General features: G+C 38.2%; 1 protein-coding gene across 1 annotated transcript; it reads left to right on the top strand.

Moving 5' to 3' along the window:
• Window positions 1-11424: 11424 nt before the first annotated feature.
• LOC131699600 (protein canopy homolog 3-like) lies at window positions 11425-14526 on the top strand. Its single transcript, XM_058996691.1, has 4 exons — window positions 11425-11573; window positions 11900-11996; window positions 13740-13857; window positions 14513-14526. Exons 1-4 carry the CDS (start codon window positions 11425-11427, stop codon window positions 14524-14526), a joined length of 378 nt encoding a protein of 125 aa, XP_058852674.1.
• The last annotated feature ends 1798 nt before the right edge of the window (window positions 14527-16324 follow it).

The following is a 16324-nucleotide window of genomic DNA, read 5'->3' as shown; positions in this document are numbered from 1 at the left end:
TTTTAACAAAATAAACTACAAATAATCAAGACTTCTTATTTCCATGTTGTGGAGTACACGAAGAGGAAGCGAAGAAAACCTGTTTTCTCGTCGGTGTTTTATTTTATTTTTTTTGGTTTGTTTGAAAGTTTCCTTTCGAAGAGGCAAGAGCTCCAGACAGCTGGTACAAATCTGCCCAAGTAATACTAGCCTGTAATTGTAAAACAGACTTGAGGTGATAAATGAACAGGCGATGGACTGTTAATTTGAAGTTTTATTATTTGTGGCTACATCGAATTTATCTTTAATAGCTGATGCATTAATACAAAGTAAACTGTTTGTGGCCCTTTCAAATGCACACAACGCAACAGTTAAATCCGACCTGTCAAGTCTTTAGTATTATTACTATTTTTAAGCTACTATCCCACTGCTCGAAATTGTCTTTGAGGAGGAGTCACGTGATGCTCGCTGAGGGGTTGACGTAAGTCAGAAAAGCTCTCTCCTAGACTTTTAATTTTTTTTCATTTAATCCTAATAAACTGCTATAAAGTGTACTAAAGTACGTTTAACAGTTGTATAATGGATACTACTAACAGATTAAAACTCAACGATTCAAAAATTCCATCCTCTGCAAAGAAAAGCGCAAAGGTAGATTCGTCGACAACAAGCCAAGATGGCGACGCGGATACTAGCAGTCTGTCAGTTATGATGCGTGAATTCAGTGACATTAAACAAATGTTACAAAGCTCGATAGAGTCACAACAGAAATTCCAAGATATAACTGGGATTGAGAAAAGGGTTACCGGTACAGAAGACAGAATATCAAAACTGGAAGATAACGTGTTTCGTCTTGAAAACCAAGGGCGCGTTAAGTAAGTGAGCCGCTCAGAGTGAGAGCCGCTCAGAAAGCACACAGAGCAGATTTAAATGATTTAACGCTCTGCTCCATGAGAGCGCTGAGCGACTTTTAAAAATGAAAAGAATAATAATGATTTGCTTGTTTGTGTTTCTGAGGTGATGGTAGATGAAATGGCCCCTTGTGAAGTTACTGTCCCCTGCTGTACCTCGCTGAGTTCGGCGCTCTGTTTGGACTGAACCTCATATCTGGCTGTGTTTAATACCGACAATACCGACGTTAATAATGAAAATTATGAATAATATTAATACTACAAGCCTAATAATAATACATTCATAACTATAAAACAGCTCTATATTGAAAAAAAATGAAATTAAATGATACAAATTCGAAAAAATAATTTTTATCATCTTATTTAGCCAATTTAATACATAACTTCATAAGTCGAAACCAGTTCATCGTTCTTGACAAAGCTCTATTTTTAGATTTGCACATAACAATTTCAAAAGATCAGCCCTACTTTTAAGAGACTTTAAAATAATTTATTTCAGTTCAGGTCTGTGGAATAACCCAAAAATTTTGTATAATAGGAAACCGATATTTAATCTCACATGGAGTAGGTCAGACATTAACAAGGTTGGTGATTTATTTGAAGAAAATGTATTCTCTTCTTTAAGATTGATAAAGGATAGATATCACATCCCGAGTGGAGAAACAAGAATTTACCAACATATAAAAAACTCTTTAACCAACTTAATCCCTCAACTTCGCTGTCCTAATCGGACTAAATTGGAGATATTTTTATTAAATCCATTGAATTTAGAAGGTTTTGTATCCAAATTTTACAAACTATTAAAATGTAATTGTTCGTCTAGTAACATTAGTTTGAAGTCCAAATGGGAGACAGAATTAACAACTCCAATAATGGAATCATCCTGGAATAGGATCAACAAGAATATAAAACTGTCTTCACCAAATGCCAAATTGAGATCAATTCAGTACAAAATTATAAACCGAATTCATTATACTCCTGTCCGATTATTAAAGTGTAGTTTGAAGCAGGATGACAAGTGCTGGAGATGTGACTCTGTAAAAGGCACACTTTTACATATGTTATGGAGTTGCAACAAGCTTAATGATTATTGGACTGCAATTTATAGACATATTTCAAATAGTTTACAATTACATATCCCCTACAATCCTTCTATTGCAATCTTAGGAGATTTATCAAATCTTCAACTTAGAAAATCGCAGTCTAAATTACTACTCACTTTACTCCTTATAGCTAAGAAAATTATACTAACTTCCTGGAAGGACAGTGAACCCCCCATTGTGGCACTTTGGATGAATTCTGTACTAGATGTAATTAACTTGGAAAGAATAACCTATGCTTTTTTAGATAAGGATTCAGAATTTACTGAAATATGGAATAAAGCTACCTCCTATTTTATGGATACAGATTTGAACTAAATTTGAGTTATGCTATACCAATGGACATGTATACCTATGAACTACCTCTCTTTTTTTTTAATAAAACCTAGTTTTTATGTACACTAAACTCTCAGATTCTGATTGGCCCCAATCTTGGACAGCCTTGCTCTAAGGTTATAGTATGTTTTAACTAACATGCATTTCCAATAACTACATTACATTGAAATAAATTGGAATTTGCAGTAGTAGAGGACTTTAATCTCTGGTGCCAGTAATCAAGGGCATTTTATAAGCACGACAATGCATCACAAAAAAGAGCCAATACTCTTTTTTACACAACCTCCTGCTATTTTGATGTAACCTGTAACAGAGATGTATACTGGCGCAATACAGACACATGCAACATACCACACTCTTAGCACTGACCCTGATCAAGATACACCTGTATGGTACATGGTCATTTTAGGGACTTACTGGGTGTCCAGCTGATGTTCGATTTACTTTGACTTTAACCTTGCACCTAATTAAAGTGCCTCTTTTCACTTTTTTGAACCTCTAAATATACCTACCATTTCAGTGAAATATAAAGACAACATTTTAACAATACACCAGTCTCATTGCATTAATTGCACATTATTCACATTGCTCAATTCAACTCTTGCATGCCCAAGCACAGCCCCTCGCTCCACTGTGCACGCTTGTTTGTGATTTAGACAATAGATTGACGATTATTAGTTGCACAAATAGAAATAGTGAAAAACAAAAACACACAAAACAGACTGCTTTAAATTGTATGGTAGTTACAAATGTTGCAGCTTCAAAAAAAAAAGATACAATAACATGGGCTATCAGTTATAGACTTCAGTAATATCTGTAGCTCATTTAAAGATCCATCCATACACATCCAAGGGATTCAGCTCCATACAGCAGGAGTTTCATGGACTCGATCCTAGAGGGAAAGCCTTGTTGAGTGCAGGTCAACAGTCAAAGCATTGTCATTTCAGATCATTTTACAGACTGAACAAATAAAACAGTGTGATAAGACAGGCTGTTAATGGAATCTCTAAAATAATCAGGATAAAGTTTATAAAATAATCAAAATATGTTGAAGATGGACAGACAATAAATCAGCAACATTTTGATGGTCATGTCACAAGAATGGTTGAGACGCTGAGGCGTATTATTTAATCTTAGTACATATTGTACTATATTTAGTAAGGAATTCTGTCAATTACACTGCTAGAGGCGCTAGCCATGGTTCTGAAAATGTCGTAAGGGGGAGGGGGGTTATGTAACTCTAGACATGAGATTTTGAGTTTGCATTCTCTAAAACTTAAATAATAACAGTCTTGTACTATGATTTTTCTACAGCAGGGAATAATGGGGCAGGGTGGTAGGTGGGATACATCTACTATATAGCAGCTTGCAGCAAAATCTGAACCGGCTGTGTACAGTGTGTTGAATTGACATGGGATTATAACTGTATGTTATATATATATATATATATATATATATATATATATATATATATATATATATATATATATATATATATATATTGTGAGGAAAAGGTAGTGTCGCCTTTAAGAAGTGGCGGCGCTAAGGGAGAAACTACACAACCCAGCAATCCGAGTGCCAATTGATTGGGAGGGGTTTCTGGGTTTATAAGGAAGCAGGGCAGAGCCATAAGGAGAGGAGTGTGGGGAACACCGCCCTGTTGTTCTACAAGAAAGGAGCGTGCAAACTCCAGTGTGTTGGAAAAACGTCGCAAGGTAAAGTTAACGTTTGTGTTAAAATATAGTCGGTGTTTAGTTTAAACAGAGCGCGATTTTTCCTCTTGTTGAGGAAGCCTTTTGTTTATAAAAGTTTATTTATTTTTCCTTTGTCGTGTTGCTAGTTGAAGATTATTGTACTCCTTAGTAATTTAAAAGAGACCCGCGGTGTTCCGAGCTGTGCGGTTGTGCGCCGTCACAACAGCAGTGTGTTGTGCTATATGCTTTATAACCCGGAGGGGTATTGGTTATTTACGTGTTGCAGAGACAGTAAATAATAACCAGAAAGAACGGATTTCTGAGACTGGAAGTGCAAGACATTGTTTATTATAACACAGACACAAGACACATTACATATGGTTAACACAGAAAGAATGGACACTGGCTTTTAGGAGGGACACAATTTGCTTCCGTGGACGACCGGGAGTTGGCTGCAGGAGTTCCTTCTCCACAGCCCGGATATAACTTGTTCTATCTTTGTTCACTTCTTTGGACGTCTGGGGTCATCTCCATTGTGTTCCTGGAATTCTTCTTTAAAAAGCGGATCCATTCTGTACTTACCTGTGCTACAGGACTACTCCAGCAGAGGGTGCCTGTCTTGTACTTACCTGTGCTACAGACTACTCCAGCAGAGGGAGTCTGTTGGATAGTTACCTGTGTGGCGGAACTACTCCAGCAGAGGGAGTCAGTCTTATACTTACCTGGGTTACCAGAATACTCCAGCAGAGGGAGCCCATCCTGCACTTACCTGTGACCCAGGACAGCTCTAGGGAAGAGAGCTGACCCTGTTCTTACCTGCGGACTGACTCGCTTCAGTCGAAGGATCCTTGGACTACTCTTCTATTTCCACGTCTTGAAGTAGCTTAGAGAGGGTTGAAGAAGTGAGTTAGTCAGTGGCCCGTACAGGGCGTGAGCTGTGACAGAAACCGCTTATTGGTGTAAATATTGTAAATAAAACATACTTGCCTGCAAACGTATCGAGTCTGTGCCAGTTGGTGGAACGGGAAAGCAGTGGTTCAGCAGCACCTTGCTACTGGATCGGTTACAATATATATATATATATATACATATATATATATATATATATATATATATATATATATATATATATATATATATATATATATATACACACTACCGGTCAAAAGTTTTAGAACACCTCCATTTTTCCAGTTTTTATTGAAATTTACGCAGTTTAATGTCTCAATGTACTCTGAAATTAAAGCATAGAACAAATAAACAATTGGAGATAAAAAAGAAATCATGGAATCGTTTTGTTTAACAAAATTTAATCTAAATTTTTGACTCATCAAAGTAGCCACCTTTTGCAGATATAACAGCCGAACACACTCGTGGCATTCTTTCTACAATGGAAATCAAATATTGTTCGGAAAGTTCTTCCCAACACTGTTGCAGAAGTTCCCACAAATGTGTTGCACTTGTAGGTTGCTTTGCTTTCACCCTTCTGTCCAGTTCATCCCAAACCAGCTCGATGGGGTTTAAGTCTGAAGCCTACCGTCTTGTTCTTTTCTTCTAAGGTAGTTCTGACATAGCCTGGAGGTATGTTTTGGGTCATTATCTTGCTGTAGGATGAACCCCTGACCAACTAGGCATATACCAGAGGGTATTGCATGGCGCTGCAAAATGCTGTGGTAGCAGTTTTGGTTCAGGGTGCCACTCACTCTGTGCAAGTCGCCGACTCTGGATCCAGCAAAAGAGCCCCAGACCATCACGCTTCCTCCTCCATGTTTGACAGTTGGTGTCACACACCGAGGAACCATCCTTTCGCCTACTCGACGGCGTACAAAAACCCTGCGTGATGAACCGAAGATTTCAAATTTTGATTAATCGGTCCATAAGACCTTCTTCCAGTCTTCAGTAGTCCACTGGCGGTGCTTCATGGCCCAGGCAAGCCTCTTTTTCTTATTTTGCCATCTTAGCAATGGCTTTCTTACTGCCACTCGACCTGTCAAACCTGCAGCTCGAAGTCTTCTCTTCACAGTTGAAACTGAGACTTGCTTACTTCGACCAGTGTTAAGCTGTGCTTGAAGCTGTTGTCCTGTGAGCCGCCTATCACGCAAGCTGTTGACTCTCAGAAACTTGTCTTCTGATTCAGTTGTGGCTTTGGGTCTGCCAGACCTCTTCCTGTCAGAGTTTCCTCCAGTTTCCAAGTGCCTTTTGATGGTGTAGGAAACTGTACTCACTGACACCTTGGCTTTCTTTGCAATTTCTCTAAAGGAAAGACCTACACTTTTAAGGGTTATAATGGTCTGTCTGTCTTCCTTTGTTAATTGCCTTTTTCTCGCCATTATGAGAGCAATATACTCCTTCCTGCAGTACAATACTGTCCAAATAATGCTTAAGAGGGTGTAGTAACACAGTCTGTTCCAACACTGCTTTTATACAGACAGAGGGTTTGTAAGTAATCAACAAAAGTTGGGACACCTGTAGGAATTGTTAGCATCAACTTTCAAGGCTTAATTTACTTCCATTGCTGCAGAACAGCTGTAAGTTGTTAACCCATTACTTGTTCCCTGAAAAAGGCCTTTTTGTATAACTCTGAAATGTACATTATTTTTCAGTTTTTGGTAACCTAAACTTTTTTTTTTAACCTCTGGCAGTTTACCGCTTACTTTTGTACCATTTCAGGTTATTCACTGGACTTGAACTGCTTAAATTTCAATAAAAACTGGAAAAATGGGGGTGTTCTAAAACTTTTGACCGGTAGTGTATATATATGACAAAGGTCAACATCACATATTAGCATCATTATACATTTCAGGGAAACTTATGAATACATTCTTAATGTATTTTATTCAGTTCCAAAATATTTACACCAATTTGTTGCTATATATATATATATATATATATATATATATATATATATATATATATATATATATATATATATATATATATATTTAATATCCATAAATAATGTTTTTAAAATGTATGACAAATGTAAGGCAAAAACATAATATATTTTAAATGTATGGTAAATTTGTTGCAAATATATATTGATGACAATATATTGTAAAATATATTTTTAGTCAGTTAAATAAAATGAATTAGTAATGTATAACAAACATTAAAAATATCTGGTGCGTTTGGAATATAATTTAATCTGAGAGCCATATATTTATTTTATATGGTAAGGTTATAAATATATTAGTCATATATTTAACATGTTTCCCATTGATAAAAAATCTATTAAATATATTTTCTTCTGTACAGGCGTGTTCTAAGTTTTTAAAGCACTGTAGAAATACATTTCTAAAACTGCATTCTTAAACTAGAACATTGGTCACCTTAATTTAGTTTACTGAAAACAAAAATGAATGAAAAAAGAATAATCATACAAGTTATAAAAATACTTTTAGAGCTTTTTAATTCACATCAGAAAGTCGCTGTGTGATTAAGTATTCTGTGCTTTGCTTCTAATCTCTGCTCTTTCCCAGCACACGCCATCACTGTTTGCAAGCAACGTCAATGAATTCACCTGGCAAATTCAGTGTAACACTAGGCACTAAAATCTCAAATCGCAAATTGCCTATCGTCAAACAGGCATATCAAACTGATGACAGAAGGACTGATTGATAGCAAAAAAAGAACGGCAGAATAACTTCATACCACTTCATTAACCAAAATGAAAATCATTTATTATGGATGAGGGAAAAACACATTAACAATAGCCTACAATGTGCAGCGTCAAGCTAGAAATCTGTGTGAACTTGTTTTATTCTATGATGAACCTACACGAAGGGGAAATACAGAAATATAAGATGCTTTTGTGTAAAATATAAAAAAATACATGATCTGAAATCAAATGAACAGAAGCACAATCTCGTAAATGCATCACTTTATTACAGACTTAATAAGAGTGCAAATGTAATAATAAAAATAATACTAAATGTGCTACTTAAATAAGAACACAGTATATAAACACTTTCTGGCAATCTAAATCAGATTGGCAGATTTTACCTGAATTGAAGTCAAAGTAGATGATTATTATTATTATTATTATTATTATTTATTTCTTAGCAGACGCCCTTATCCAGGGTGACTTACAATCGTAGGCAAATACATTTCAAGTGTTACAGTACAAGTAATACAATAAGAGCAAGATAAATACAATGACTTTGGTTCAAGCAAGTACAAGTGTGACAAAATACAATTCAATAATACAGCAGATAACAGTGACAGTGATAGTTACATCAGGATATGATTAAATACAAAATACTACAGATTAAACACTTGGCAGATTACAGTATTCTGAAGTGCAGGATTAAATGCAGTAAAACAGGGGGCAGATAAGAGCAAATAAAGCGCATTTAAGGAAGGGTGATAGTGTCCCAGGGGAAAAACAGAGGAGTTCTACAGGTGCTGTCTGAAAAGGAGTCTTAAGGAGGCGCCGGAATGTGGTCAGGGACTGGGCGGTCCTGACATCTGTAGGTAGGTCATTCCACCACTGCGGAGCGAGGGTGGAGAAGGAGCGGGCTCTGGAGGCAGGGGAGCGTAGAGGAGGTAGAGCCAGTCTTCTAGTGCAGGTGGAGCGGAGAGGTCGAGTGGGGGTGTAGGGAGAGATGAGGGTCTGGAGGTAGCTGGGTGCAGTCTGGTCAAGGCATCTGTAGGCTAGTACAAGAGTCTTGAACTGGATGCGAGCGGTGATCGGGAGCCAGTGGAGTGAGCGGAGTAGTGGAGTTGCGTGGGAGAAGCGAGGCAGAGCGAACACCAGGCGGGCAGCGGAGTTCTGGATGAGCTGGAGCGGACGGGTGGCAGACGCAGGGAGGCCAGCCAGGAGGGAGTTGCAGTAGTCTAGGCGGGAGAGTACCAAGGCCTGGACCAGGAGCTGGGTGGCGTAGTTGGTGAGGAAGGGTCGGATTCTTCGGATGTTGCTCAGGAAGAATCGGCAAGTGAGTGCCAGAGTGGAGATGTGCTGGGAATAAGAGAGGCAGGAGTCCAGGGTGACTCCGAGGTTCTTAGCGGAGGAAGAGGGAGAGAGTGTGGTAGATTCCAGAGGAACAGAGATAGAGAGATCAGAGGAGGGGGAGGAGGAGGAGGGAAAGAAAAGGAGGTCAGATTTAGAGAGGTTGAGTTTGAGGTGATGCGAGTGCATCCAGGAGGAAATAGCAGACAGACAGGTAGAGATACGGGAGGAGATGGTGGAGTCAGAGGTGGGGAAGGAGAGGAAAATCTGAGCATCATCAGCATAGAAATGGCATGAGAAACTATAGGATGCGATGAGGGGGCCCAGGGAGCGGGTGTAGAGAGAGAACAGGAGAGGACCCAAGACTGACTCTTGGGGGACTCCTGTTAAGAGAGGGTGAGGTGTGGAGGTTGCTCCACGCCAGGTTACCTGGTAAGTGCGGTTGGAGAGGTAGGAGGAGAACCAGGCCAGAGCAGTGCCAGAGATCCCCAGGTCAGCGAGAGATGATAGTAGAATAGAGTGATCAACAGTGTCAAAGGCAGCAGAGAGGTCGAGGAGAATTAGGACAGAGGAGAGAGAGGCAGCTCGGGCACACTTAAGTGAGTTGGTGACAGACAGGAGGGTGGTTTCAGTGGAGTGAGCAGAGCGGAAGCCAGATTGGACAGGGTCAAGCAGAGAGTGGTTGGACAGGAAAGCAGAGAGCTGGCGATGTACAGTCCGGTTGAGGGTTTTGGAGAGCGATTGGTCTGAGCGTACACTACGTGTCGCCTGATTGGCTGGCAGGGTGGAGTGTGTTTTGTGTTGTGTGGCTTGAGTAATTTTCAGGAAACACTCGTGAGCTTACTTCGTAGTCCAAGAAGCAGAGAAAAAGGTGCTAATTCTTCCGTTTTATTCTGCACCATGCAGACACTACTTTTTGTGTTTTTATTTCTTCAGTGATACCTGCTTCAGCACCAGCAAAGAAAGACGATGACGAGGATTTATATATGATATGGCTGTTTAACACGTCTGATTGGTTTTGTGTAGAGAGGTAAAGAATCGAGACGCATATGATATTAATATTGCACCACGCATCTTATTATTTTCGCATGTTTTGGTATAATAGTGAGTAAATGCTGGGCAGATCTACTAATACTGTACTGTGTCGCTATGTGATGTGTAAATTCAGCGTACCACACACTTCGTATGCACTGTATGTAGGTTTCATGTCTTATACCATGACAGAAGGATAACCGGACAAAACCGGGCAAATGTAATGTCGTTACAATAGTTGCAAATGTATATTTTTTATGCAGAATGTCTATAAATGATTTAACTAATTTAAATCATTACAAACCAGTCGGATGGCACTAAGGCAGCTGATTCCGCTGCTGCCAGTAGCTGCACAAAACACATTCTTAATATAACCACCCATTTCATTTCCTCTAAACTTAGTCAATAAAATAGAAGTATTTCTCTTTCTTCAGCCCTGATGATAAACTACTGGCAGCAGTCTTTTGGGGCTTCTTATTGGCAGTAGAATTTAAAATTGCCAGTTAAAGGGAAACAAATACATTTACTTTATTGTTCATTTTGAGTAAGTCACATAACTCTGCAATACCTCGGATGTTCAAACGTTTCCTCTTTCAAGGGAAGGTGAAGTGAAACTGGGGAACCGTTGAGACTGCACCTGGAAATAAAACACAACTTTTTATAGAAAGTGATGAAAAGTATTCTTCAGACTGTTTGTTTTCCCGATAAATAAATTAAAATAAATTGTCTTGTCATCTGCAGATGCCAGGCAGAAAGTCTAGTTTCTAATGTATTTTAAATGAATAAAATATTTGTTATTATTATTATTATTATTTATTAGCAGGCCCCCTTTATCCAGGGTGACCTACAGTCGTAAACAAAAATACATTTCAAGAATCACAGTACAAGTAATAATACAATTAAGAGCAAGATAAAATACAATGACTTTGGTTCTAGCAAGTACAAGTATGACGAAATACAATACAATAACTGAGCAGATAACAGTGTCAGTGATAGTTACATCAGGATGTAAGTAAATACAAAATACTACAGATTAAATAACACTTGACAGATTACAGTACTCAAAAGTACAGGATTAAATGCAGTAAAATAGGGGGCAGATAAGAGCAAGTGTCCCAGGGGAAAAACAGAGGAGTTCTACAGGTGCTGTCTGAAGAGGTGAGTCTTGAGGAGGCGCCGGAAGGTGGTCAGGGACTGGGCAGTCCTGACATCTGTAGGAAGGTCATTCCACCACTGCGGAGCAAGGGTGGAGAAGGAGCGGGCTCTGGAGGCAGGGGAGCGTAGAGGAGGTAGAGCCAGTCTTCTAGTGCAGGCGGAGCGGAGAGGTCGATGTTCAACAATATGTCATAGCCATGGTACTGTTTTTCATCACTTGAGGAATTCAATTGTTCAGTGTTTGCTTAGTAAATAGTTTCAGCAAATTCAAAATGCACATCTTTTCTTTTTCAGTGTGCAAGTACGTCACGGTCGAAATGAAATCTGCATTTGAAGAAACAGGAAAAACCAAAGAAGTGATTGACACAAAGTATGACTACATGGAGGAAAAAAAAGGGATTCCGATAAAATATGTCAAATCGTAAGTCTTTTAAATCCTGTTAATCTAGCACATTTTACATTAGGGGTGTTAGAGTCTGAGAAGGGAAGGTGGGGAAGCATATCAGTGTTGCACAGGCTTCAGAGGACAGTGTAGCACAAAGATGCTTCCCCACCTGGTTTCCTCACAATCGGTCTCAAGGTATCTTCCTGGAGTGTTAGTAATCATGCCAAATAATGATGTAAGCAGAAACGACAGCAGAGAGCACACAGGCCATTACACTGGGAATAAAATACATATTAGGAAAGGTAACAGATATTAGGATATCCTTTATGTAAGCTGATTGTTCATTCTTCTTTTTTCCTCAGTGATATCAGATTCATAGAAGTAATGGAGACAATTTGTCAGAGGCTCATGCATTATAATTTGCACAAAGAAAGAACAGGAAGCAACCGATTTGCAAAGGTATGTATGAGATTCATGGTCCTGTTTTATATCACCTTAGAGGAATCACTGAAAAAACCACAGCATATTATAAACACTTCTGCTGTCAATTGAAATCTAGGTAGTGCATAATCAGTATCAGTTTGAAATAAATGGTTACTTCTTTCACTGTTTTTCAGAGATAGGAATAAAGACTCCCATTGCATAGCACCGATTCCTGGTTTAACTTGGGGCGCATGTGGCCTGTGTAGGTAACAAGCACAGGTTAAACACATGGACGGTCTCAAACTACTCTGCAATGGGAGTCTGTTTTCAATCCCTGCTATTTAATTTCAATTTTACACCTTGCCAATTTAATCAGCCAATCAGCTTGTAGATAGCAATGCCATCATCGGACCACAGGCACCCTTAATGACACCAAAAGAGTGCTGGGACAAAAAGCATGATCGTTGCTAAGATTGTGCAGGGCTTGGCTGCCTAGCAACCGGGTTAACAGGAACCACCGTAAAACATGTCAAATTGTAATAGAACACTCTCTGGGTCAAAACAATGAACTCGCCTTCAAATATCAGCTGACAAAATAAACCAGGGAGTGTTTTATCTTTTAAATACATCTTAGAAAGTAAGACTTGTAACGGTCTAAACAAGTATAAAAGAAACAAACAACCCTTGTAAGGTGATGAATATCTGCAGTGCTTCTGATAAGCTGTGTACTGGGTGTGTTTTCCACTTTGAACACATATGCAGAATGAATAAGCATTGCAATTGTGCTGCACAGCTTGAGGTCGCTTGTGATTTATTTTACTTTATTTGCTTCACAGCCATATTGTTTGTAGCCAATAAAGCAAATAAGTAATTTTTTTTGTTTTTATTGTAAGATCAAGTTTTTGTACAGTAGTTCAATATAACATCACAGTTCAAATTTAAGGCTGTGTTTATGCATACCCCATAATTTAGCATATTTATTGAAAGCACTTTGCATTTTACTCCCATAGGGGTAGATGTACTAAGATGGGCCGGTCGCAGTGCAAACATACCGCAATTTGCATTTTCGTTACTACTGTTCGCAAAGTGCACATTTTGTCGTATGTGCTAAAAAATATGAAGAGCGCCGCAATAATTGAAGTATAATTTACGAGAGTTGTGCGACATTTTTTCAAATAAAATAGCGGCAGTTGAGTTGTGGTTTGCTGTAGCAGAGAGTGCCTGAAGGATAGAGTCTATACATGCAAGGGTGCAAAAGGCAGTTTAATCCCATCAGATTCTATAGTGGGGTTCCAACCTTCACCCTCAACAAGCTTTTCATAACACCGCGTAACAAATTTTTTTTTTTTTTGGTTCCTGGGTAGTAAGTGTTATTTCCTAATTGCTTATGCCTCAAAAGTATAGAAAATGGCTATTATTCCCCACAAACTTTGCTTTTGTGACCAGGACAGTGATATTTTGAAATGTACCTATTTTCCAGAACATTCCAGATAGATTCAGTGCTGAGTAAACTTGCAGTAACTTCCTGTGCACTTCTTTCACTTCTCTGTTCTTCTAGTAAGCAACGTGCTTACGATATTAATGGGGGTGGAAACATTTGCCAGGTGGTTAGACATCGTGTGCATTTCCAGAAACACCATTTTTTACAATGGCGGGATTAAGGTGCTCTGTGTTTCGCTTGCAGAGCTGTGAGGGGATGCTCTTGTAGAGCCTGCCTGTTTGCTTGCACCATGAACACTGGATTTTTTTCAATAACTGTTTGCCTAATTTTTGCTGCAGTGTTATGTGATGGTGGAGAAGTATGAAGATCTAATTGAAGACTGGTATAGGAAACATCAGGATGAGGATCTCACCACTTACCTGTGTGAAAAGCATGTACTGAAGGGGGAAAACCAAGGTAAGGGGACTGAAAGAGCTCCTTGGCTTCACAGTGGGTTTGTGCAATATTAGGTCACTTTGTGAAGTGCGTAACAGACAGGAATTTGTTGCACACCTCCAGTGGTCATTTCTAAAAGAAACTGGCACACAATTTGTAGAGAGGCCCAGGACTGAGTGGCAGGCAGGTGGGGTTCAGGTCAGGATTCAGGCGTGCTCTCTCACTTGCAGATACCTTAAGACTCACCTCTTCAGACATCACCTGTAGAACTCCTCTGTTTTTCCCCTGGGACACTTATCACTCTTCCTTAAATGCGCTTTACTTGCTCTTATTTGCCCCTATTTTACTGCATTTAATCCTGTACTTCAGAGTACTGTAATCTGTCAAGTGTTTAATCTGTAGTATTTTGTATTTAATCATATCCTGATATAACTATCACTGTTATCTGCTGTATTATTGAATTGTATTTTGTCACACTTGTACTTTGCTTGAACAAAAGTCATTGTATTTATCTTGCTCTTATTGTATTACTTGTATTGTAACACTTGAAATGTATTTGCTTACGATTGTAAGTCGCCCTGGATAAGGGCATCTGCTAAGAAATAAATAATAATAATAATAGACAAACCGCTACTGTCTGCAAATTCAGGTTTTTTTTTTTAATTGTCTGTTGTAGGAAGCGTTTATTAGGCTTTTTTTGCTTCTGTGTGAATTTGGTTTTGACAGATAGATGTTTTCAGATTTTTTCTTATTTCTATGTTAACGTGTGAATTTGGGTTTGTTAAAATATAGCAACTGGGTATAGGCATGAAACACCACGGTCATCAGAGTACATCCTTGCTTTAAATTAATTTATAGTATAGTGTTTCAGTCATCACATCCCGATGCTTTTTAAAACCCCCAATTCAAAAGCATCCCATGGCCTCAATAGAGTTCTCAATCATATGTACATGTAAGTACTGCTAGTCAAGCAGAGTGTAACCAGTAACCAGTAACCTGGAACCTCTGCAACACTGCCCTCAGTGGATAAATCATTAATCATCAGTCATTAAGGAATTCCACCCAACACTGGTGTGATTCTAAACAGCAAGATGAATGTACTATTTTAGAGAAGTCTTTTCCAGGACTGTACCCAGTTGTGTTACAGTATTGAAGATTTGATCCTGTTTATTAGATTATCTGTGATTTAAATGTTCATACCACTCATGTGGCTGAATTACCATTAGTTATTTTTATGTTACGTCATGAAAAGTTAGTGACTGGATCTTCTTTTTTGTCATTATGACATCCTGCACCACAAATCTAACATTCTATTGCTACTGCGTATGATTTCAAACAAACATTGTTATACAGAAATAGATTCTTATTCTGTGCTGTAAGCTTTCGTGGCATAAACAAGATATATCATGAAAAATCATGACTTATGGTATTTATATTAACAAACTCGCCCGATGGTTCGTTTTGTAGCCATGCCCATTACATAAATACTCTTTCCATCACAATCTATTAAACTGTATCAAATCTTCACATATATTATTACTAGTGCATGTATTCAAAGTTTGTTTTATTTCATTAGTTGAAGTTGAATATTCATGAAACTTGTCTAGACGGTTGTTCGCTTTGATTACAGTGGTACAAATGTATTCGCATTATTAGATCTTGCACTGGCCCTGTATATATGCCCTGTGAAGCAGTATTTTTATAAAGAGATTTTATTTACAATGCAGTGACAAATATTCACATCACACCCCATTTACTGTGAAATGTAACATATTGCTTTAAGGTGGGATACTTTAGTGGTATTGCATGTTTAAACAGTACTGTCTACATGCAAAATAATGTGTTTCATCTCATTAATAGTACAGTAGACTCTTGCTAATCCAAATGCTGCTAGTCATAACTGTTCCATAATCCATACTGTACCATGCTATTGTAAATGAATGCAAAGTAATTCATGGTCATTTTAAACAGAAGTACGGTAGTTTTCATAAGAGGAGATTGAAGCTGATGCTGATTTTAAGTGATTCTTTGTAATATTTGCTCATTTCTTTACATCATTTATAAACACACAGTCTCCTGTAATTTCTGTCAATGTGTAGTAATTATAAAGAAAAACTTAAAATAATTTGTCCTTTTTTTTAGTTTAGCGAGTTTTTCTGGGGTTTTTTTATTATAAAAGTTTTTCACTATATATTTCAGTTTCCTTAGTGTTTTCCTTGTGTATGCTAAATATTTGCTGCTCCTTTCCGTGGTTAATGTTAGTCACAACATTGCCCTACAGTATTGCTATTTACCAATGCTTTCACTGTGCTTTACTACATTTTGCTGTGCCTTTCCCATCTTATACTGTTCCACACAGGGTTTTAAGTATACTTGTAATGCAGTAATTGCAAATGTTCTAGTTTCTTTCTTTTTGAACCCATAACGGTACAAGGATGCCTTCAAGAAATGGGTTCATCAATTAAAGTACACTTTGTAAAGAACAGGT

The sequence above is a fragment of the Acipenser ruthenus genome, chromosome 23, assembly GCF_902713425.1.
Source record: "Acipenser ruthenus chromosome 23, fAciRut3.2 maternal haplotype, whole genome shotgun sequence".
NCBI classification, from domain to species: Eukaryota; Metazoa; Chordata; class Actinopteri; order Acipenseriformes; family Acipenseridae; genus Acipenser; species Acipenser ruthenus.
Note: the sequence above shows the minus strand (reverse complement) of the source record. Positions and strands in the feature narration are given on the sequence as shown.

Excerpts from the sequence above, each read along its gene's own strand:
- LOC131699600 (XM_058996691.1), top strand. The coding sequence starts at position 11,425 with ATGCACATCTTTTCTTTTTCAGTGTGCAAGTACGTCACGGTCGAAATG. Across the intron at positions 11,574-11,899 it reads CCGATAAAATATGTCAAATC|TGATATCAGATTCATAGAAG; the intron begins GTAAGTCTTTTA and ends TTTTTTCCTCAG. Across the intron at positions 11,997-13,739 it reads GAAGCAACCGATTTGCAAAG|TGTTATGTGATGGTGGAGAA; the intron begins GTATGTATGAGA and ends TTTTTGCTGCAG.